Source organism: Dreissena polymorpha, chromosome 2 (genome assembly GCF_020536995.1).
Source record: "Dreissena polymorpha isolate Duluth1 chromosome 2, UMN_Dpol_1.0, whole genome shotgun sequence".
NCBI classification, from domain to species: domain Eukaryota; kingdom Metazoa; phylum Mollusca; class Bivalvia; order Myida; family Dreissenidae; genus Dreissena; species Dreissena polymorpha.
The window spans coordinates 93684536-93707421 of record NC_068356.1 but is presented as its reverse complement, the minus strand read 5'-3'; the positions used below and the strand labels follow the sequence as shown (position 1 = coordinate 93707421).

Below are 22886 nucleotides of genomic sequence, written 5' to 3'. Positions count from 1 at the left end.
TGAAGTGTCATGATCCTAGGCAAAAGCGTTCTTGAGGTTATCAACCGAAAATCATTTTACTATTTCGGGTCACCGTGACCTTGACCTTTGACCTTTGACCTTGTGACCTCTAAATCACTAGTTGTCATCTGCGAGTCATGATCAATCTACCTGTGAAGTTTCATGATCCTAGGCATATGCGTTCTTGAGTTATCATCCGAAAACCATTTTACTATTTCGGGTCACCGTGACTTGACCTTTGACCCAGTGACCTCAAAATCAATAGGGGTCATCTGCGAGTCATGATCAATCTACCCATGAAGTTTCATGATCCTAGGCGTATGCATTCTTGAGTTATCATTCAAAAACCATTTTACTATTTCGGGTCACCGTGACCTTGACCTTTGACCTAGTGACCTCAAAATCAATAGGGTTCATCTGCGAGTCATGATCAATGTACCTATGAAGTTTCATGATCCTAGCCCCAAGCGTTCTTGAGTTATCATCCGAAAACCACCTGGTGGACGGACCGACCGACCTACAGACCGACCGACCGACATGAGCAAAGCAATATATCCCCTCTTCTTCGAAGGGGGGCATAATAAATACACAACATCAACATTTTCATCATTGTCATCACCATCATCAACATCAATCACCATGATCATCATCAAAATTCTAGATACGATTAAACTAAATATTTCTACAAGCATGGAATATGGGGTGCCCAGCCAGGATTAGTCAGTTTTGCAAAGGCAGTCAATTTTAATATTATAAGATCTCCAAGAGTCTGCATAGATGCGGATTCGCAATAAAATTGAAACATACAGGCAAATTAACCATATAAACATTGCTTTACACCAAGGAAGGCAACCTACAGTTGTTGTTGTTCACAAAGTCCCCTGGAAAGAACTCCAATTCATCCAGGTGATGGATAGGAAAGAGTTCTGGGGAAGGAATGTCACTCTCTACATGGCCATCCTGTGGAAAATATTGCCAAACTTAAACCTTTACCACTTAGATACATATTTTCATGCATTTGTAGTCCATTAGAATATTATATTTAATGTAAGACCCTTCTAACTAGATTCAAGTTTTTAAGGCTTCATTTCCAAACATAAGATACTGATGAGCAGCAAACGGCATAAAACCTGAACGAGTTACTCGCAGAAGGGTCTGGTTTTATGCTGTTTGCACATAGCCATTTTCACTTTGCTTCTTAGTGGGAAAGGCTTAAGCCAGGCATGCTTTGGTAAATATTTACTATTTAAGTGACACATAAAATGCATACATAAGTATTTGCATGTTTATGTACAAGAATACTGGAAAACAGGTCTTATCATTATCTGACTTTACAAGGATCCCTGAACCCATCAAATCTCAGTTTAATGGAGCTAATTTCTGTACACTCATAAATTGTATGAACAAGAAACCTGTTCAAAGTCTCGATTTAAAGACTTTGCTTATTAAGTTGAACAGAATTTTTCATTGTTTACACATCATAGTAAAAAGATTTTCCACACTTGGTAAGTACAGAAAGCAAAATGACTTACATGTTAAAACAAAGCTCAACATTTTATTAACAACATGAAAGAACTTTCCATACACACAAACAAACATGACCCACCTGCCACATAACATCACAACGCGAGAAAGTGTAACAAACTTCAACCGGAACCACATCATCTGGCTGCACCTCCATTTTCTTCTTCTTCATTTTCATTGCGTCTTTCGCTTTAATTCTACGAGACCGGGTCTTCAAGTGCCCGTGTGCCCGGGGGTTCCTTCGCCGACCCCGAGTGGCAGACGTGTTGTGACCGGTCTGGCCCCTCAAAGAGGTACCGTCAAGTTCCGAATCTTCGCTTGATTCCTCGCCACTTTCAACTTCTTCATACTCATCATCAGCTACTTCATCGTTTTTACCATTGATTTCATCAATAGCCTTTCCATCATTCTCAGCATTATCACCAACACGTTGGCCTGTTTCTTGAGAAGCCCTTTTCTTTAAGCCACGTTGTTTGACAATCAGCCCATTCTCACGGGTGCCTATTATTATTACATTTTCTTTGGCAACGATTTCCAATATGTCCGGGGTGATGTGCTTCTTTGGAGGGATTTTGAAGAGTATTGTGTCCGTTTCCTTCACTTTATAGTAGGCCTTGTCGCCTATTTGCACATGACAGAATTCAAAACAATCCAGTTTTCTCAGCCTAAAAAAAACACACAAAAAAAGGTGAAAGAGGTTAAAGAAAATTCACTAAAATTATCAAACATCTACAAGAAATTATAATATTATTATTCATCAATTTCATTTTTTTACACAATACATGTAAATTTGTATATTCTTTACAAACTTGTCTTTCTTAATAAAGAGTGAAACAAGAAATAAACTAGTTTTCAATTGTGTATAAATTACAAAACTTGACATTTTGGCAGATAAAACCCTTGTCTGAACATAAAGATTTGACAGTAAACACAAACATTCTTAAGAATCACTACAAGCAAGACCTTGTCAGAGCTTCCCCCGTAACGATAGCATTCGGCGGGTCCAAGGTATCTGTCCCGACACCCGACTCAGTGAAGCCTTTACACAACCACTCTACATGGACACTGTCTGTAACCACCTGCAGCACGCAGCATTATCATAAGATTTTTACCCATTTGTTGAGCAATAAATTATTACAAAATTTAGCCATTCCACAACAAAACTGATTCCCCAAATCATTTGAAAGATTTATGATATTCTTTTGTTTTGAATATTGATTAACTAATTAAATGCTATATAGAATATGGCAATTGATCTTCAATTTTTTTTTGTTATTACCAAATCCAAGGTGCAGGAATCATTATTAAGGTATTAAACCTAAAATTAAAGTATGAACATTTAATTTTGGAACCAGTGCAGGTTAAAGTCACATATACTGTGAAACCATTTATTTTCGACAGCACAAAATTTCGCCATTTTTATAAAAATGACGATTTCGTCAGCACATAAATTCGCCGATTTCTGATTTTGAATTTTAAAAAAATGCGTCAGTCAATATCCGATTTGTGTGTAATACATATTCGCGATCAATCGCAGTTGCGAAAAATCGTGGTACGAATGCGGGAACACACTTGAGAATCACTGCAGGAGGTGGGGCCTGTTTGGGGCCTGTTTGTCACATGCCAATTAACTAGTCTTTTGTTATCAAGGGACAGTAATGGACCCTCATAATATATGCCTTTCACACGTTCATTGTTAACTGTTAACGAGTGTTTGTAACAACGAAGCCAATTGCCAATTAGTCTTATTCTATTATTATAATTGCCATACTGATAACAATTTTATTAAAATGCTGTCGATACTGTTTTAAAACTGTTTGTGTTATACAAAAGAGATTCCAGATTGTTAAGTGGGTTTTTTTTCAAATAAAATGCTTTTTTATTCTGATATCAACATTAAAATTATAAACTCTATGTGTGTGTTTGTTCTTAAAAAGTAAACTACCGGTATATAGATCTAAATCAAAAATGTCAATAATTTAAAAATAAATAAATTAATACATATAAAATAGTAATAAGTGTGGTTAAACGAAAACATTCAAACAACAAACAGCAATTAAAATAATCTTTATTTATTTGTGATAAATACGCATGTTGATCACACATCGTCATCTTTTCATTTGGTTTATTGTATTTCATCGGCATTCGCTGCGTGATGGCTAATATGCAACACCCCTTAAAAACACAATGCACCTAATGGGTAATAAAGTTATAAACAATTAGCGCTAATTCATTACCATTCTACATAAACGAAGTCAACGCATTCGATACAGCTGTACTGCACACGCGTTTTAAAGAAGTGTAACGTGTCAGTTAAGTACCTTGTGTAATCAACATCCCTATGTGTCAAAACCGGATTAATCTTGATTACGAAACAGCAGTGAATGTGTGCATGGATTATGTTGGAATTTAATGCCTCATGTCTACGGTAAAGTTTTAAAATATTGTTCAACTTAGTGTTTGTTTTTGTTCAAACATAGAGCATGATTGTTCGTTAGGATCTTAAATTCGCCGATCGGTCGACTGACGAAATTTATGAAAATTAATGCCTGACGATTAATAATGGTTTCACAGTATACAGTCTTTTTCAGCCCAAATTTCTTAATCTGAATTCATGATGGAGTAAGAAAAATTGTTTCTATTTCCTATTTACAAATTAACTGCAAAGATATATTGGGGAGCTTGAGAAAACTCACCGATTCAATAGTGAAGGGAGTCTTTTGGAGTTTTAGAGAACTCAAGGATTCAATAGTGAAGGGGGTCTATATAAACTCACTGATTCAATAGTGCAGAGGGTCTACATTTACCCACAGATTCAATAGTGCGGGGTGTCTACATGTACTCACAGATTCAATAGTGCGGGGTGTCTACATGTACTCACAGATTCAATAGTGCAGGGGTCTACATGTAGTCATGGATTCAATAGTGCAGGGGTCTACATGTAGTCATGGATTCAATAGTGCAGGGGTCTACATGTACTCACTGATTCATTTGTACTGGGGGTCTACATGTACTCACTGATTCAATAGTGCAGAGGGTCTACATGTAGTCATGGATTCAATAGTGCAGGGGTCTACATGTACTCACTGATTCATTTGTACTGGGGGTCTACATGTACTCACTGATTCAATAGTGCAGGGGTCTACATGTACTCACTGATTCAATAGTGCAGGGGTCTACATGTAGTCATGGATTCAATAGTGCAGGGGTCTACATGTACTCACTGATTCATTTGTACTGGTGGTCTACTTGTACTCACTGATTCAATAGTGCAGAGGGTCTACATGTAGTCATGGATTCAATAGTGCAGGGGTCTTCATGTACTCACTGATTCAATAGTGCAGGGGTCTACATGTACTCACTGATTCAATAGTGCAGGGGTCTAAATGTAGTCATGGATTCAATAGTGCAGGGGTCTACATGTACTCACTGATTCATTTGTACTGGGGGTCTACATGTACTCACTGATTCAATAGTGCAGGGGTCTACATGTACTCACTGATTCAATAGTGCGGGGTGTCTACATGTACTCACTGATTCAATAGTGCAGGGGTCTACATGTACTCACTGATTCAATAGTGCAGAGGGTCTACAAGTACTCACTGATTCAATAGTGCAGGGGGTCTACATGTAGTCATGGATTCAATAGTGCAGGGGTCTACATGTACTCACTGATTCATTTGTACTGGGGGTCTACATGTACTCACTGATTCAATAGTGCAGGGGTCTAAATGTAGTCATGGATTCAATAGTGCAGGGGTCTACATGTACTCACTGATTCATTTGTACTGGGGGTCTACATGTACTCACTGATTCAATAGTGCAGGGGTCTACATGTACTCACTGATTCAATAGTGCGGGGTGTCTACATGTACTCACTGATTCAATAGTGCAGGGGTCTACATGTACAAACTGATTCAATAGTGCAGAGGGTCTACAAGTACTCACTGATTCAATAGTGCAGGGGGTCTACATGTAGTCATGGATTCAATAGTGCAGGGGTCTACATGTACTCACTGATTCATTTGTACTGGGGGTCTACATGTACTCACTGATTCAATAGTGCAGGGGTCTACATGTAGTCATGGATTCAATAGTGCAGGGGTCTACATGTACTCACTGATTCATTTGTACTGGGGGTCTACATGTACTCACTGATTCAATAGTGCAGGGGTCTACATGTACTCACTGATTCAATAGTGCAGGGGTCTACATGTAGTCATGGATTCAATAGTGCAGGGGTCTACATGTAGTCATGGATTCAATAGTGCAGGGGTCTACATGTAGTCATGGATTCAATAGTGCAGGGGTCTACATGTACTCACTGATTCATGTGTACTGGGGGTCTAAATGTACTCACTGATTCAATAGTGCAGGGGTCTACATGTACTCACTGATTCATTTGTACTGGGGGTCTACATGTACTCACTGATTCAATAGTGCAGGGGTCTACATGTACTCACTGATTCATTTGTACTGGGGGTCTACATGTACTCACTGATTCAATAGTGCAGGGGTCTACATGTACTCACTGATTCATTTGTACTGGGGGTCTACATGTACTCACTGATTCAATAGTGCAGAGGGTCTACATGTACTCACTGATTCAATAGTGCGGGGGGTCTACATGTTCTCACTGATTCAATAGTGCAGGGGTCTACATGTAGTCACTGATTCAATAGTACAGAGGGTCTACATGTATTCACTGATTCAATAGTGCAGGGGTCTACATGTAGTCACTGATTCAATAGTGCAGGGGTCTACATGTAGTCACTGATTCAATAGTGCAGAGGGTCTACATGTACTCACTGATTCAATAGTGCGGGGGGGTCTTCATGTAGTCACTGATTCAATAGTGCAGAGGGTCTACATGTAGTCACTGATTCATTTGTACTGAGGGTCTACATGTACTCACTGATTCAATAGTGCAGGGGGTCTACATGTACTCACTGATTCAATAGTGCAGGGGTCTACATGTAGTCACTGATTCAATAGTGCAGAGGGTCTACATGTACTCACTGATTCAATAGTGCAGGGGTCTACATGTACTCACTGATTCAATAGTGCAGGGGTCTACATGTAGTCATGGATTCAATAGTGCAGGGGTCTACATGTACTCACTGATTCATTTGTACTGGGGGTCTACATGTACTCACTGATTCAATAGTGCAGAGGGTCTACAAGTACTCACTGATTCAATAGTGCATGGGGTCTACATGTACTCACTGATTCAATAGTGCAGGGGGTCTTCAGCATGTGTCTGGCCTTACACTTGGGTCCCCTAACACCGCTGATGTTCAACCACTCAACATCGCTAAAGTCTTCTGGATCGCCACAAACCTTCTGTCCTGTGTAGTATGACCGCAATGAAAACTCTGAAAACTACAGTAATTTCAAGGCTAAGAGGACATATCAAACTTTACAAGAGGGCCAGAGGCCCACGGTCACTCACCTGAGACTTCAGGGAACTAAACTTCTCTCTGCAACTTTTGAGATGCTAATGAAACCATTTTCAAACTTGGCTAAAGTAACGGCTAAAGAGTTAACAAGGTTTTGCATTACCTATATAAGGAAAACTGCCCCACCCCCTAGCAGCTATTTTTTCAACTGTTGAAAAAAACTTTTCTACCCTTTCCAAGATATCATTGGTAAAAATATTTTGACCAAGTTTCATGAAGATTGGACTCAAAATGTGACGTCTACAGTGTTAACAAGGTTTTACTATAGACATAAAAGGAAAAATGCCCGCCCCCTGGCAGCCATGTTTTTCAACCGATCAGATCCATTTTCAAACGCATTCAGATATCATTGGGACAAATCTTCTGACAATGTTTCATGAAAACTGGACAATAAGTGTGGCCCCTAGATTGTTAACAAGATAAATGTTGACAACGCATGACAGACAAAAGGCTATCACAAAAGCTCACCATAACAACAAGGAGCTCAGGTGAGCTGAAAAGCTATCATCCCCTTGCAAATGGCCAGAGTCTTCACCAACTGTTGTATTTTGACTTGCATTAGTCTAAATTTGTTTAAGTAAACCTAATGATGGGACCACATCCTCATTGGTTAAAGGCTATCCCAGAGGATTCTTAAATACTACAAGAGCACAGCATAACGGGTGCCAACGCTCGGTTGCAGGTGCAGTTTTGAACAAGCAAATTTGTTGAATTGATATCCCCCACCAATATGCTTCTGGACACAAAAGTGTTATATCTGACACTCAAAAAAGCATTTTTTTAAGATACAAAGGGCCATAACTCCTTTATTATCCAATGGTGTACAATGCCATTAGGCCATATACTCATACCAAGTTTCAATGAAATCCTCCAAAGCACTTCCAAGATATGGCTCCGGACACAAAAAAGCATTTTTCCAAGATACAAAGGGCCATAATTCTGTTATTAACAGATAATATACAATGCCATTAGGCGTGCATCATCCTCTTATCCATATATATACTCATACCAAGTTTCATTGAAATCCGCCAAAGCACTTCCAAGATATGGCTCCGGACACAAAAGTGCCGGACGGACGGAAGGACGGACAGATGGACGGACAGACAACGCCAAAACAATATTCCTCCGCCTATGGCGGGGGATAATAAATGAAAGCTTGTCAGTTTTTTTTTTGTTTTTTTTTTAGAGGTCAGTGACCTTGACCTTTGACCTAGTGACCTCAAAATGGGTGTGGCGTGTAGAACTCATCAAGGTGAATCTACATATAAAGTTTCAAAGTTGTAGGTGGAAGCACTTTGATTTTAGAGTCAATGTTCAAAAGGTTAACAAAATGTAAAGGTTTCAGCAAGACGCAGGACGACGAGCTGGCTATGACATACCTCGGGTTTTCTTCGAAAACAGCCGAGCTAAAAATGCGGTTTGCCTGGCATTTGTGTTCGGTTGGAAGAAAGTGTGTTAACTCCAGATGGCTGCTTTGCTTTGACAGTTTCATGGTGATGATTCCAGTTTTAAACCTTTTTTTGTTTATAGTTTGAGTTCTTAAGTTAAACTAGATGATTAGAACAAGAATTTCTCTGCTGATAGTTTCTGAGGAGTCAGTGCTTGCTAAAATGAAGACCATTTGGAGAAAAAAAATGGCAATTTCGGATTGAGAATTTTTTCCACTGATTTTGGAAAAAAAACTAATTTATTATAACTCTGTATAATAATTGAAATTAGAAGAACAGAATCATATAAATTATAGCTATATACTTCAATTTGTTAGATGTGATTGAAATAAAATTGAGATATAATTATCATAAGACACTTCTTTCTAAAAACAAAATCTTTTATTTTGAAAATTGGGATTTTTTTATTTCACATTGGGATTTTTTTTCATCAATTTCTCTAAATGGAAATGGGTCTGTTGAATGATACCATAGATATGCCAGGAAACAACCTGTGTACACTCACCTCAGTTGATTGATCGCCAACATCCCTCAGCCAATGCATCTCCGAGTCATGTTTCCGGCATCTGTGCAAATAAAAAACAGAGCTCCAGCTTGTTTCCAGTCTATTCACACTGCCAAAAGATAGACATGACCAGTGCCCCAGATAATTATTTGGGAAATAAGGTTTTCACCCATTGATTTTGAAAAATAGGGTGATTTCATTCTTGCAATAGGGTGAAATGAGTTATAACAAGCAAATTCGTTGAATTGATATCCGCCGCCAATATGCTTCTGGACACAAAAGAATTATATTTGACACTCTCAAAAAAGCATTTTTTCAAGATACAAAGGGCCATAACTCCGTTATAAACAGATTGTGTACAATGCCATTTGGCGTGCATCATCCTCTTATCCATATATATACTCATTCCAAGTTTCAATCAAATCCACCAAAGCACTTCCAAGATATGGCTCCGGACACACAAAAAAAGCATTTTTTCAAGATACAAAGGGCCATAACTCCGTTATTTACAGATGGTATACAATGCCATTTGGCGTGCATCATCCTCTTATCCATATATATACAAGTTTCATTGAAATCCGCCAAAGCACTTCCAAGATATGGCTCCGGACGGACGGAAAGACAGAAGGACGGAAAGACGGAAGGACGGACGGACAACGCCAAAACAATATCCCTCCGCCTAACAAGAGCACCGCATAACGGGTGCCACGCTCGGCTGCGGGTGCAGTTTTGAATAAATGAAAGCTTGTCAGAAAATTTTGTATTTCTTTTTTAGAGGTCACAGTGACCATGACCTTTGAGCTAGTGACCCAAAAATGGGTGTGGCATGTAGAACTCATCACGGTGCAGCTACATATTAAGTTTCAAAGTTATAAGTTGAAGCACTTTGATTTTAGAGCCATTCACATGTTCAAAACCTTGACAAAATGTCAAGGTTTAAACAGACAGAGAACGACAACGGACACCAGGAGCTGGCTATGACAATACCTCGGGTTTTCTGCGAAAAAACAGCCAAGCTAAAAATGCATACCTTAAAACCATTGCTGCTTTACTTCTGTTGAAGCTGCACACTTGTATTCATTCAATAAAACTGTAAACTTTCATAATTATTTTTAATAAACTGATGTTTCCTAACATCTTTAATCCTTGAAACTGTCCATAAAATAAACTTTAAACTTAAAAAAAGCCTGATGTTAACTGATATCTTTGAAACTGTCAAACATATCGACTGATATTTTGGCGCAACAAACGCGGACGTCTTACTACCTTTCTTAGACATTTTTATTTCACATCATAATAGAAACTGAAAGAACAGATGCTTTACAAATATATGCACAATGAGCGACTTATTAAGACTTAAGTCAGATTGAAAAGACATATAAATAATTTGGTCAGACGCTACATTTAAATATGAAAATATGTCCGCAAAGCGTTTGAATAACTTTTGACTGTTGTCCTGCTCTGTCATCCAGGCGCTTGCTGAATGAAACTGTCGATGCGTTACGATAATAATTCCAAAGAGAAAATACTGAAAATGAGCAAAGCATTATGAGCAAAGCATTTTCGATTGAACTATTGTATCATACGCATTGAATTTAATGAATTTGTGTAAAAGTCAAATTGGTTGCGTTTTCAATACGCATGATGTTGTATTTCGTTGCATTTTTTAACATTTTAATAGGGTGAAAGATGCAGATAGGCAACTTATCTGGGGAACTGCGTGGCACTTATGCATCTGCTTAACATTTCAGAAACACATCAGGGGTTAATTTGAGCAGGTGCCGACTTGCCTGAGGTATCTTTCTTTGCAGTTATTAAATCCTTTTGGTTTATATCAATGTTTAAAGGACTCAACATTAATAATAGTTAGACTGTCTAAAAAAAAATTGGTCTGGACAGTAAAAGAGTCTACATATCTGACAGAATAATTGACAAAATTTAGAAGTCTTCTTTTTCTCTAATAAATAAATAAGAAAATCAATTAAAAAAAACAACAATAATTTTGCTGGAATTAACTTACAAAACTTGATGTTGACATAATTCCGTTTAGTATCTTTCCTACAATGCCGTACCATTAACAAGGAAAATAAGTTGTGAAGTCCAATTCACATCACTGTTGCTTGAGTTCCCATATATTTTAGTTAATAACACAACGCTTGCATTTTTATTCACATCATGTTATTTGGCGGCCACATTTATCAACTAACTGTCACCATTTTCTATCAAGTCTGATATATCTTTTGAACACATCTTTTGACCCAGTTTCATGAAGATTGGACACAAAATGTGACTTCTAGAGTATTAACATGGTTTTACTTTAGCCATAATAGGAAAAAAAGCCTCGCCCCCATGTGACTAAGTTTTTCAACATGCTGGAACCATTTTCACACTCATACAAATTATTATAAGAACAAATGTTCTGACCAAGGTTCATTAACTTAAAGATTGCACAATAAATGTGACTTTTAAAGTGTTAACAAGGTTTTACTATAGCCATATAAGAAAAACTGACCCACTCCCTGGCGGCCATGTTTTTCAACCAACTTGAATCAATATTTTAACTCGTCCATGATATCTTTGGGACACATGTTCTGACCAAGTTTGATGAAGACTGGACAATAAATGTGGCCTCTAGAATGTTAACACGGTAAACATTGATGACTGACGACGGACAAAAGGTGATCACAAAAGCTCACCATGAGCCTGCTGTGGCAGCTGTGCTCAGGTGAGCTAAAAAGTAATTAAACTTGATACATTTTGTTGTGTGCTAAAATACATGCTTTCATGCGCAAGTTCACACTGGTATAAATGAACAAAAAATTTTAATCTTAAAAGATTACATTTTAGCACTTATTTTTGTTACTTAGTATATCTAAAATGTGCACTCAAAACAAATTTTTAAAGTAAAATTCATTTTAATTATTAAATACTTACCTGTTATCTCTAGCTAATCCCTTTCCAGGAAGTTAATTATCCGGAAAACTTTAAGCGCTGGGAATCATCCACCTCTAATAAAGAAAACCAAGTCAGGTTAAACATAGTACAATGTAACCTAACCGGAAAACAAGAACAACAACTCATCTTTCCTTTACAAAAACATAAAATGTTGATGAGCGGGGTGGGAGGTGAGACTTACCGATAACAGGTAAGTATTTAATAATTAAAATTAATTTTACTTTAAAAATTTGTTTTAATATCATAAATAATTACCTGTTATCTCTAGCTGATTTTGCAGCTGCGGCCGGAAGGTTCGCATATTTTTTGGTTCGCATATTTTTTCCCATCACAGCAGAACCCATATTTAGGGTTTTCAGCCAGAGATCGTAGATCATGTCCTCAGATTATCTTCGTTAGTACCATATTGTACGTACTTAATTCTCGGATGGCCTAGAGTACTTACGCCATAGAAGAAATTACAGTTTGAGCCACAACAAGAGGACCCAACATATACAAATTGTCTTGTTGGCACTCAAGAGAAAGAAGATAAAAAGAGGAGAAGGTGGTAGGATTCCTCCAGAAAGCAGCTTGAAGCACTTCAGACAGTGGGGTATAATTAATATAAGCCCACGAAGCCAAAAGAGCTCTTAATTCATGCGGTCTTATCTTAAACAGGGATAAATCACTGGATGAAAGAGAAGAATAAGCTTTCTTAATTGTCAAGGCTATCCAACGGGAAATAGAAGCCGCAGACACATCGCCCCCCCCCCCCCCTTTTAATGGAATGAAAAGTCTTTTACGAGAACCTCGCATAAACTTTACTCTCTTAAGGTAGAACTTCAAAGCCCTTACCGGGCAAATGAGTCTATCATCATCTTCATGTCCACAAGTTCTAGAAAGACTTGGAACTTTGAAGGGTTTGAAAGCCATAAATGGAAATTGATTTTTAGTAAGAAATCCTGGCTGACATAATAATGTAACAGATCCATCGACAGCATCAAAACGAAGATGGTTATCTTCTATAGAAAGAGCATGAATTTCACTTCTCCGTTTGGATGAAGCCATAGTAAGAAGAAAAACTGTCTTCCAGGTTAGGAACTGTAAAGAAGCCTGATCAAGAGGTTCATAGGGAGCCTTAGTAAGCAAACCAAGTACACAAGCTAAATCCCATTTAGGAGCCAGTGTTCGAGATACAGGACGTTAAAGTTCCATAGCTCTAATCAGTTCCGAAATCGCTGGATCAGCACAGATTTGTGATGACTTAGTAAAAGCCAATGTATGCGAAATCATAGATCTGTATCCTTTGATAGAGCTAAGAGAAAGTTTTTTATCATCAAAAAGATAGATGAGAAAATCCGCTATGCCTCTAGCAGAGGGATTGAGGGGATCAATTTTCCCTCGAATACACCAATTAGAGAAGAGTTTCCAGCGAGCATCATAGACTGCTCTGGTGGATTTTCTCCTTGCAGAAGCAACGAGGGTTGAAGCCCTGACAGAGAAACGTTTCTTCTGCAGAGATTGCCTGATAACCGCCAGACGTGTAAGTGGAACATTACTGGATCCGCATGTAGTCTGCCGCTTTGAGATAGAAGATCTGACCTGTGAGGAAGTTTCCTGGGATAGTCGTACAGGAGACTGAGAAGATCGTTGAACCAAGATCTCCTGGGCCACCAAGGGGCAATCAGGAGTATCCGGCATGAGCTAACCCTGATTTTCGCCAATATTTGGGGAATTAGAATGGGTGGGGGATAGGCGTAAGCTTCCAGTTGGTCCCAAGCGAACGAAAGCGCATCTATTGCCCACGCTGCTGGATCGTAAACTGGACTCACATACAGAGGTAGTCTGTAGTTGTGTCTGGTCGCAAATAGATCGACCAGGGGATAACCGAACTTGAAAAAGATCTGGTTGGTCACTTCTTGATGAAGTGTCCATTCCGATGGAAGTATCTGGTGTTTGCGAGACAACCCATCCGCCAGGGCATTGAGGCGACCTGGTATGTATTTGGCCAGAATAAAAATGTTGAGTGTTTTTCAAAAAACAAGTAATTTCTTGGTTTCCAAATACAGGGATTGAGAATGTGTTCCCCCCTGTGCCTGGATGTAAGCCACCACCGATGTGTTGTCTGTTGACACCATCACACAAGAGTCTCGAAGATGTGACTGGAAATGAGATACAGCTAGAAATACTGCTCGCATTTCTAGATTGTTGATATGAAGGTGAGATTCCTGATGAGACCACAACCCTGAAACTATTAGACTGAGAGGTTCCAGGTGAGCACCCCATCCTTCCTTGCTCGCATCCGTGATTAGATGTAATGACGGTTGCTGAGGAAGAAGTGGTACTCCTCCTCCTTGAGCTGTTATATGAGATTGGGACAAAACCCAGTTGACCTTTACCAGAAGGTCTGATATACGTTGACATGACACTCTGACCCAATTGATGTGTGTCAAGAAATTCATTCCCACGAAAGTGAAGTCCTGAGAAGGAATGAGTAGTAGTAGTAGTAGTAGTAGTATTAGTAGTAGAAGTAGTAGTAGTAGTAGAAGTAGTAGTAGTAGTAGCAGTAGTAGTAGTAGTAGTAGTAGTAGTAGTAGTAGCAGCAGCAGCAGCAGCAGCAGCAGCAGCAGCAGCAGTCTGCATTGAGAAGAAGTCCTAAAGAGAGGAGTTCCTTCCAAGAGAATTCTAGGTTGGTCAGAAGTAAATGACGATCGAGCTGGTGTAAGAGCCAGTCGTCGAAATACTGAAGAAGAACAATCCCGTGAACTCGGAGGTGAGCTCCGACTGCAGCCATTAGTTTGGTAAAAACTCGTGGGGCGGTCGCCAACCCAAATGGCATGGCCCGGAACTGGTAGACTTGGCCATGAAAGGCGAATCGAAGGTAACTCCGGAAGTTGGGATGTATAAGAACATGGAAGTACGCATCTTCCAGATCCAAAGATACCCCACAGTGCAGGGGTTTTATGGAGTTCTGTATGAAGGAAGGAGTCTCCATTTTGAAAGTTGGTTTGAAAAGGTACATGTTTAACACTTTTAAATCTATTACTGGTCTCCAGGAACCATTTTTCTTTTGAACAAGAAAAAGACGACTGTAGAATCCGCCTGTTTTTCCAAGAGCCCAAGAATGGACTGTTGAATATGTGGATGCTGAGATACCAGTTCTATCGGAACGCGAGAAAGTAAAGGCCTTTTGTCACCAGAGAATGAACCCATGCGTCTGAAGTAATTTGAATCCATCGGTTTGAAAAATGAAAAAGTCTGGCCCCGACTGGTATTTCCGGCATCGGAGGTTGTGGAGGTAGAAAGGGTAGGGGCCTAGGGCTGATAAGGAGGCGGTACGCCCTTGCAAGCAGAAGGTTTGAAATTCCTCTGATCCGGCTTGGGTTTGTTCTTTTTCCCAGAATCTCTACCAGAAAACTTCTTAGAAAAAGAAGGTCTGTTATAGGAAGAAGGCCTGTTAGGACCCGACCGTGGATTAACAGCAGGTCTTTCAGAGAAAAGATTGTTTCTCTTAGCCTTCTTGGGTGCTGGAACTGCTGGTGGCCTAAAAGAAGGCTGCTTAAAGGCTCCTTGGTGTTGTCCAGAATTGTTTCTAGCTAAAGAAGCATGAAGTTGGTTATCCTTGTCAGCTGTGATTGCTTCTTGTATCCTTCCACCAAAAAGGAAACCTGAGGTGAGAGGAGCCGTTCTGAGCGAGTTCATACCTGGTTCTAAGAGAAAATCTTTAGGTAAAGATGAAAGAATAAGATTTCTACGAATCCTTAACATCTCAGACATTGAAGAAGCAGTATTATGTGAAAGGGATAATGCTGTTCGTGATAGGTGGATCAATAAATCCCGAAGTTCTTCCGGAACAGAATCAGACCAATCACAAACCAAGTGTAACAAGGTTGCTAGCATTAAGTCTACCTGGTTGGATAGACCTAACGATCTTCGCTCTCTACTTTCCCAATGTTCTATCATGGAAAAAGGGACAGACACTGAAGTAGATGAACTAGGCATCGTAAGCAACAGCTTATAAATGTCTGGATCCTGCAATGGTAATTTAGAACAATCTAAACCGGAAGTCAGATCGGGTACTGGTGGTTTGTAGTTACGTTCCTGAAGTTTAGACTCCGCAAAATCCTTCGGTACTTTCCACATATCTCCTCGTTTAGGAATCGTTTTATTCACTGATTCCAACGATTGAAAAACAGATAAGACAGTAGTACCAATTGGAAGGCGTGTATCCAAGCGGGAACGCGCCTTAGTAACCATGGTGGGATCAAACGTACGAACGAGTTGTTCAGTGATCGAGATCGTCCAATTAGAAGAAAGTCCCCACAGGTCGTGGACACCACTCTTCACCCAGAGTCTGGAATATCAGCTCGTAAATTTGATTACTGGAAGCCAAAAATTTATCCATATCAATGTCCGCATCTGATTCAGCTTCACTCTCTACAGGAACAGAGGTGTGTAGAGAAATGACCAGACGCATTCTGTACCCATAGAACATCAGGATTCGAATGAGTAGCATTAGGGGGTACACGACTAGATACGGTCGAAGACACCTGTGGTGCTGATAATGTAGCAGTAGTTGTTAGCTGCGCTCCTGAAGTTCCAACACATGTGGCTGTTAACATGGGAGCCGACACATGTGGTGAGGAAACATGTGATTCCATAAAGGAATAAGACGGTGATCGCCTATCGGAATGGTAGATACGATGTCTACGTGAGGTTTGTCGACGTGCTCGTTTTCTGCGATGTCGCCATCTGGATCGGCTGCAATGTCGAGATGTAGATCGGCTGCGATGAGACCGGTATCTTCTGGAATAGCGTCTCCGTGAACAACGACGTGATCGCTTACGCGCGTAGCTGCGATGAGAATCGCTCGACGAAGATGAGCGTGTCCGATTTCTACTCCTTGATGACGAAGATTCATTCGTCGATGACGAGTTGGAAGAAGAGTAATCCGATGATGAAGATCGATGCCTTCCTCTGACTGTTGACCGGTGACCGGACCGGACCAGACCGGACCGGACTGGTGAAGGTGACTGGACCGGACCGGTCATGAATGACCGGACCGGTGACCGGCCGGTCATATGACCGGACCGGACTAGTGACTGGCCAGTCATATCATGACCGGACCAGACCGGTGACCGGCCGGTCATATCATGACCAGACCGGTGACCGGCCAGTCATATCATGACCGGTTATTTCACCGGCCAAAGACCGTAGAATGGCTGCTGCCATTTGGTCAGACCTTGATCGATCCGTAGGTCCACGATCAATGTCGCCGGTATGTATGGTGGGAGTCATACGGTCAGATGATGACTGACAGACAACACCACCATCGTGCCCGGTATCCGGTGACTGAAATGTCAGCTGGTCATCTGTGACCAGTTAAGTCACCGGATCATCAACGTCCGTTAGAGGTTCGTGGCGTTTGCGGCTGATCGAAGTGCGACAGCGACCAGCTTTTGTCCATATGTCGTAAGACCATAATTCGCACACCGCACATTTTTTTAAGTAGAGTACAACCGGTACATGCCAGGCAAGTGTCGTGAGAATCCCACCTTGCCTTGATGTGACCACACGAACCTCTCTTTTGTAAGGTCATTTCTGAAAACAAAAGAAACAGAAAGAGCCTACAACAGACAAAGACAATTGTTAAATTTAAACCACAATGTAAATAAACAAACGCTGTACTATTGCCCTCAATTATTTATTGAGGAAAAAGGCACGAAGTCCTCGTGGATTACCTATAGAAGGAAATGGAACGAAAACCTCGTGGTGCACGTGCTCATGTACATGAGCACTATAAACAAAGATAACCATCAAAAGCAGAATTATAACAAAAACTGCAATGAAGTATAAAAAAGTAAACCGAATAATATACAGAAAAGATAAATAAAATTTATATCTCAAACTCTGACAATAAACACGATTAAAAGACGAAAAAGTCCTGAGCCAAAATAGGCGTGCACTCCTGGTTATCCGGAAAGGAAAGATAAGTTGTTGTTCTTGTTTTCCGGTTAGGTTACATTGTACTATGTTTAACCTGACTTGGTTTTCTTTATTAGAGGTGGATGATTCCCAGCGCTTATAGTTTTCCGGATAATTAACTCCCTGGAAAGGGATTAGCTAGAGATAACAGGTAATTATTTATGATCTTAAAACATAATGTGTTACTAATTAAATAAGAAATTCTCTAAATTGTTCAATGTTCTACTATGAAAGTATAAATTCCTTAAAACATCCATAACATTCTAAGTTATGATTTATCTACTGGTTTCATTTATGATAATTAAAAAAATATTCTAAGACAAGGGCTATAAAGTTTTTAAACACAGCTATGGCTTTATGATACCTTGCACCACAAGGGAACTTGACAGTGACCAGCTCCGTTGTGTAGGTAACATCCCCCACCCATGTGTCCAGAGTGACCCGGCACTGACCATCAAATGCCTGTAAGTGTAACATAGACATTTTCATAATGAATAAATACATGGTGTTTGCAGGGCTTTTTCTCATCATTTTGGAAATATGACCTATATGCATGACACAGAATATTTAGTGTAAATGTACTTTTAGTTTGAACAAAATTTTGATTTTTTGTATGTATGAATTTCAAACTCTTGGTATTTACCTTTTGGTAAATTGACAAAAAATAAATAAAATTGTTTCAGATTCTCAAATTTTCGTTTTAGTTATGGTATTTGTGAGGAAACAGTAACACTGAACATTTACCATGCTCTAAAAATAGCCATTATATGCATCTTTTGACAATTTAAAAACCTGAAAATTATAAAGCTTTGCAACGTGAAACAATTGAATAATTTGGAGAGTTCTGTTGTTGTTGTTATATTTTGTGAAACTACGAGGATTGCTCATATAAAGTATTAAATACATCCTTCATTGTACGAGCACGGATGGCCGAATGGTCTAAGTGGTAGACATTTACCTCCAGGACTCCAGGGGTCAGTGGTTCAAGCTCTGATGAGGGTTACTTTTTTTTTCTTTTTTTAATTTTATTCTTAATTTTTTTACTGGAGTTTTTAGATTCAATGTTTATATTTATCAATATAAAAGCTTCAATACATGCAAAAATCTGTGAAAAGGCCCCTTTAAGCATAAACCAGTAAATTCTAAACAAAAACATAACAGTGTGATTAAAATTACTGCTTAAACATCCTTTATTTCTAAACAAAGTATCTCTATAACTTAACATTAAAAAGTCTAGCAATCATTTGGGTATTCAGGGCCCTCAATCTGTCCAATCCACGGCCGAAATTCGGCCGCATTCCCCCCCTGAAAAGTATACTTTTTTCCCCTTTTTGGGGGAAAAATTCCCCCTATTTTTTTTATTTTTTTTATAGATAGATGTCTCATGATTATTTTATCTCAATTCTATTTTTAATTTAATCTTGTCAAACATACTAAATTATGAAATAAGCAAAGAATATAGTGCAAACATGTACAAATGTAATAATTCGAGAGTAAGTTAAAAATCCCCCAAAAAGGGAAATGCCGCGAAAATTCCCCCTGCTATGGGTAGCGACCAGTTTCCCCTAAAATGGATTGAGGGCCCTGGTATTTATCCCCACGCTTTTTGAAAAAAAGGTGGGGATATTGTGGTGATCTCCGCCGTCCGTCCGTCTGTCCGTCCGTCTGTCCGTCCGTCCTGGCCACTATCTCCTCCTACACTAAAAGCACTAGAACCTTGAAATTTACACACATGGTAGCTATGAGCATATGTGCGACGGTGCACTATTTGGAATTTTGATCTGACCCCTGGGTCAAAAGTTATAGGGGTTGGGGTGGGGCCGCGTCAGAAATTATCACTCATTTTTTTAGGTTATTTTACATTTACTTCTTTATTTCTACACCGATTCACTTCAAATTGATACTGGACCTCACCTATGACAATACAGTCAATCTCAACCATGCATGGCCCCATTCCCAACCCTGGGGCGCCCCACCCACATAGGCCACACCTACCAAAAATTTCCATTTACTATAATTTTTTCATTTCTACACGGATTCACTTCAAATTGATACTGAACTTTTGTTATGACATTAGGGTCAATCTCAACTATGCATGGCCCCAATCCCAACCCTGGGGCGCCCGCCCACATAGGCCACACCCACCAAAAAATTCCATTTACTATAATTTTTTCATTTCTACACGGATTCACTTCAAATTGATACTGAACTTCTCTTATGACATTAGGGTCAATCTCAACTATGCATGTTCCCATAACCAACCCTGGGGCCCCGCCCACATAGACCACACCCACCCAAAATTGCCTTTACTATAATTTCTTCATTTCTACACCGATTCACTTCAAATTGATATTGAACTTCTCTTATGACAATACAGTCAATCTCAACTATGCATGGCCCCATTACCAACCCTGGGGCGCCCCGCCCACATAGACCACACCCACCCAAAATTGCCTTTTACTATAATTTCTTCATTTCTACACCGATTCACTTCAAATTGATACTGAACCTCTCTTATGACAATACGGTCAATCTCAACTATGCATGGCCCCATTACCAACCCTGGGGCGCCCTGCCCACATATGTCACACCCACCCAAAATTGCCTTTTACTATAACTTCTTCATTTCTACACCAATTCACTTCTAATTGATGATGAACTTCTCTTATGACAATACGGTCAATCTCAGCTATGCATGGCCCCATTACCAACCCTGGGGCACACCTAGGTCAAACATTCGGCGTGGGGATACGCGTCGGCCTCTGCCGCGCCATTTCTAGTTAAGACTTGATTTAGGTAAACTTTTTGCAATTTGTAACATGACCCCATAACAGCTAGAAGACAATAATGGAAGTTTCTGCATAATTTTCTTTGGTATTTGTCAAAGAAATTTTAAAATTTGAGCCATGGAAGATCTACATTCCGATGCATACCTGAATACCAATGTTACAAACAGTTTACAATGTGTGTGATGTAATCCTTTTTGAGGTTATCACGTAAACTTATTATTATAGAAATTCTCCCCAAATAAGTAGTTAAACGAGCATAAGCTCCTCTTAGCTTCAATCTGAAGGTAGTGCACCCCGCAATGGGCACCTTTCCAAATATAATCTAATGTATTATTTTTCTTAATCAGCATCATTTCACTGAAATATATACATAAACATTTTTAGGTAGGCTTTCCATGCTTTTTAAAAAAATATACTGATTTTTTTAAAACCCAGTCTGCAAAATTAACCCATCGCCTGATCGCCAATGCGATGAAATCTCGGCTCTGGCGAAAGAAAAATTGAATAGATTGCCTGAATTGCGATGAAAAAAATCAAGCAAATAAACCAATTAATAATCAATTTACGCATTTCAGGTGTAAATTCTTACAGTGACAACGCTTGGTTACTTCCCTTAGTTATCATCAGTGATCTCCCTTAGATGTTATATAGAGTGTAAAGTCTGGCTTGCGTATTTCAAATGTTGTAATACTTTTGGTAAACTGAACTTGCAATCTACGCCGATAAATGAAATAAAAGTGCGAGGGGTTTTATAAATTAAGTAAAATGGTTAATGTCTTTATTAATAGCTTTGAAATAACGAAATAACAGTAACAGTGTTTATCATTCATATGATTAATAATGAAAATAACATTGCAAAATATTGTAAATAACTCTCAGAGTCAGATGTGATGGAATAAAAGTTTGAAACCTAGAATACTGATTTTTTCACAATCTTACACCCCCCCCCCCCCCCCCCCCTGCAATCTATATATAACGACTGTTGTCATCCTTTCATGATAATGTCACTGTAAATTTAACTATTCTGGCTATGAAAACTTTCCTCTGGCTATGACATTTTCAAAGTTTCATAGCCATACTAGCTATGAAGACAGAAAACTTAGTTTTGCAGACAGTAAACCACCCTCACGCTCGGCTTTTGTCCAGTTTATTTGCACCCCTGTATATGAATGTGCGTTAGAAAAGAAATAAAACGCGTAGCAAAAAGTATGTGTTGCCGACAGGATTCTAACCTGCGCGGGAAGATCCCAAAAGATTTAAAGTCTATAGCCTTAACCACTCGGCCATGACAACTTCACATTTATAGTACCTTCTTAAATTAGATATCCATGACATAAGTAAACAGGTAAAAAGGCTCTTCAATCTTCGAAGAAATCGCGGGAAATCATTACAGGTGCGCTACCTTAAAGCTGGGAAACAAGCAGTTACCTCTTGTGGCTGTAGGTCCTTGGCGTCTATATTATAGATAAACTGGTCAGTACCCTGTATCTGCAGATGGCATTTAATACCACAATTCTGCACGAAACCTCTCTGGCTTTCCTTGCCACTGATAAGACGGCGTACAACATCGCCTGGCATCAGCGAGCGATCAACTAAAATAATCTGAAACCAAGCAAAGCCAAAATTTACGCTTAACATGTATGAAATCCGAGTTTTTTTTAACTTTTGCATCATATTTTAAATCAAATGCATTGAAGTTGTATAAACATTCAAATAAAGCATAAATCACAGTTTATATCAGGAAAACAAAAAAATAGCAAACGATTAAACCCTAAATATAAAAGGTAAGTAAGACGTTGGAAAAAAGGGTAACATGACATTTTGAAGAAGTCACTCAGGGCTTTTGTTCCAACTGAGAGAACGGCCGTTTTTCACATATTTGAAAACTGTGTGCCTCGTGTACGCTATTTAAAGAAGACTGTGAGTCAAATTTTCTCAATTTTTAACAGTTCAACACTATATTTTTACAATTTCGACCAGACTTTTAAAAATTTAAAACCACTGCCACTTTTCTAGATTTTTTTGCAACTTTGAACCGTTTGCAACTCAATTTTTTCACAAAATAAGTATGCCAAGGCCGCTTAACAAAATTGGGCAAAATGCTAGAAACTATAGAAGTTGCTTAGTCATTTACAGAAACCAATACAACACACGTTTTTAACATAGCACTGGTTATAAAAAGATTTGTCAGACTGCATCTGCTTCACTGAACAGACAGCATAAAATATAACTAACACTGTTT

At 39.2% G+C, this 22886-nt stretch overlaps 1 protein-coding gene across 2 annotated transcripts in view; it reads right to left on the bottom strand.

Annotated features, from left to right (window-relative positions):
• Positions 1-22886, bottom strand: part of LOC127868093 ((E3-independent) E2 ubiquitin-conjugating enzyme-like) — a 62990-nt gene that overhangs the window by 35745 nt on the left and 4359 nt on the right. For both annotated transcript variants that reach the window (XM_052409687.1, XM_052409688.1), the window contains exons 2-8: positions 22073-22246; positions 18220-18317; positions 8937-8997; positions 6751-6906; positions 2488-2603; positions 1607-2189; positions 858-960 (exon numbers count right to left, since the gene is read on the bottom strand). In XM_052409687.1, the coding sequence (XP_052265647.1) occupies positions 858-960; positions 1607-2189; positions 2488-2603; positions 6751-6906; positions 8937-8997; positions 18220-18317; positions 22073-22246 (1291 nt within the window). The remainder of the gene's footprint in view (positions 1-857; positions 961-1606; positions 2190-2487; positions 2604-6750; positions 6907-8936; positions 8998-18219; positions 18318-22072; positions 22247-22886) is intronic.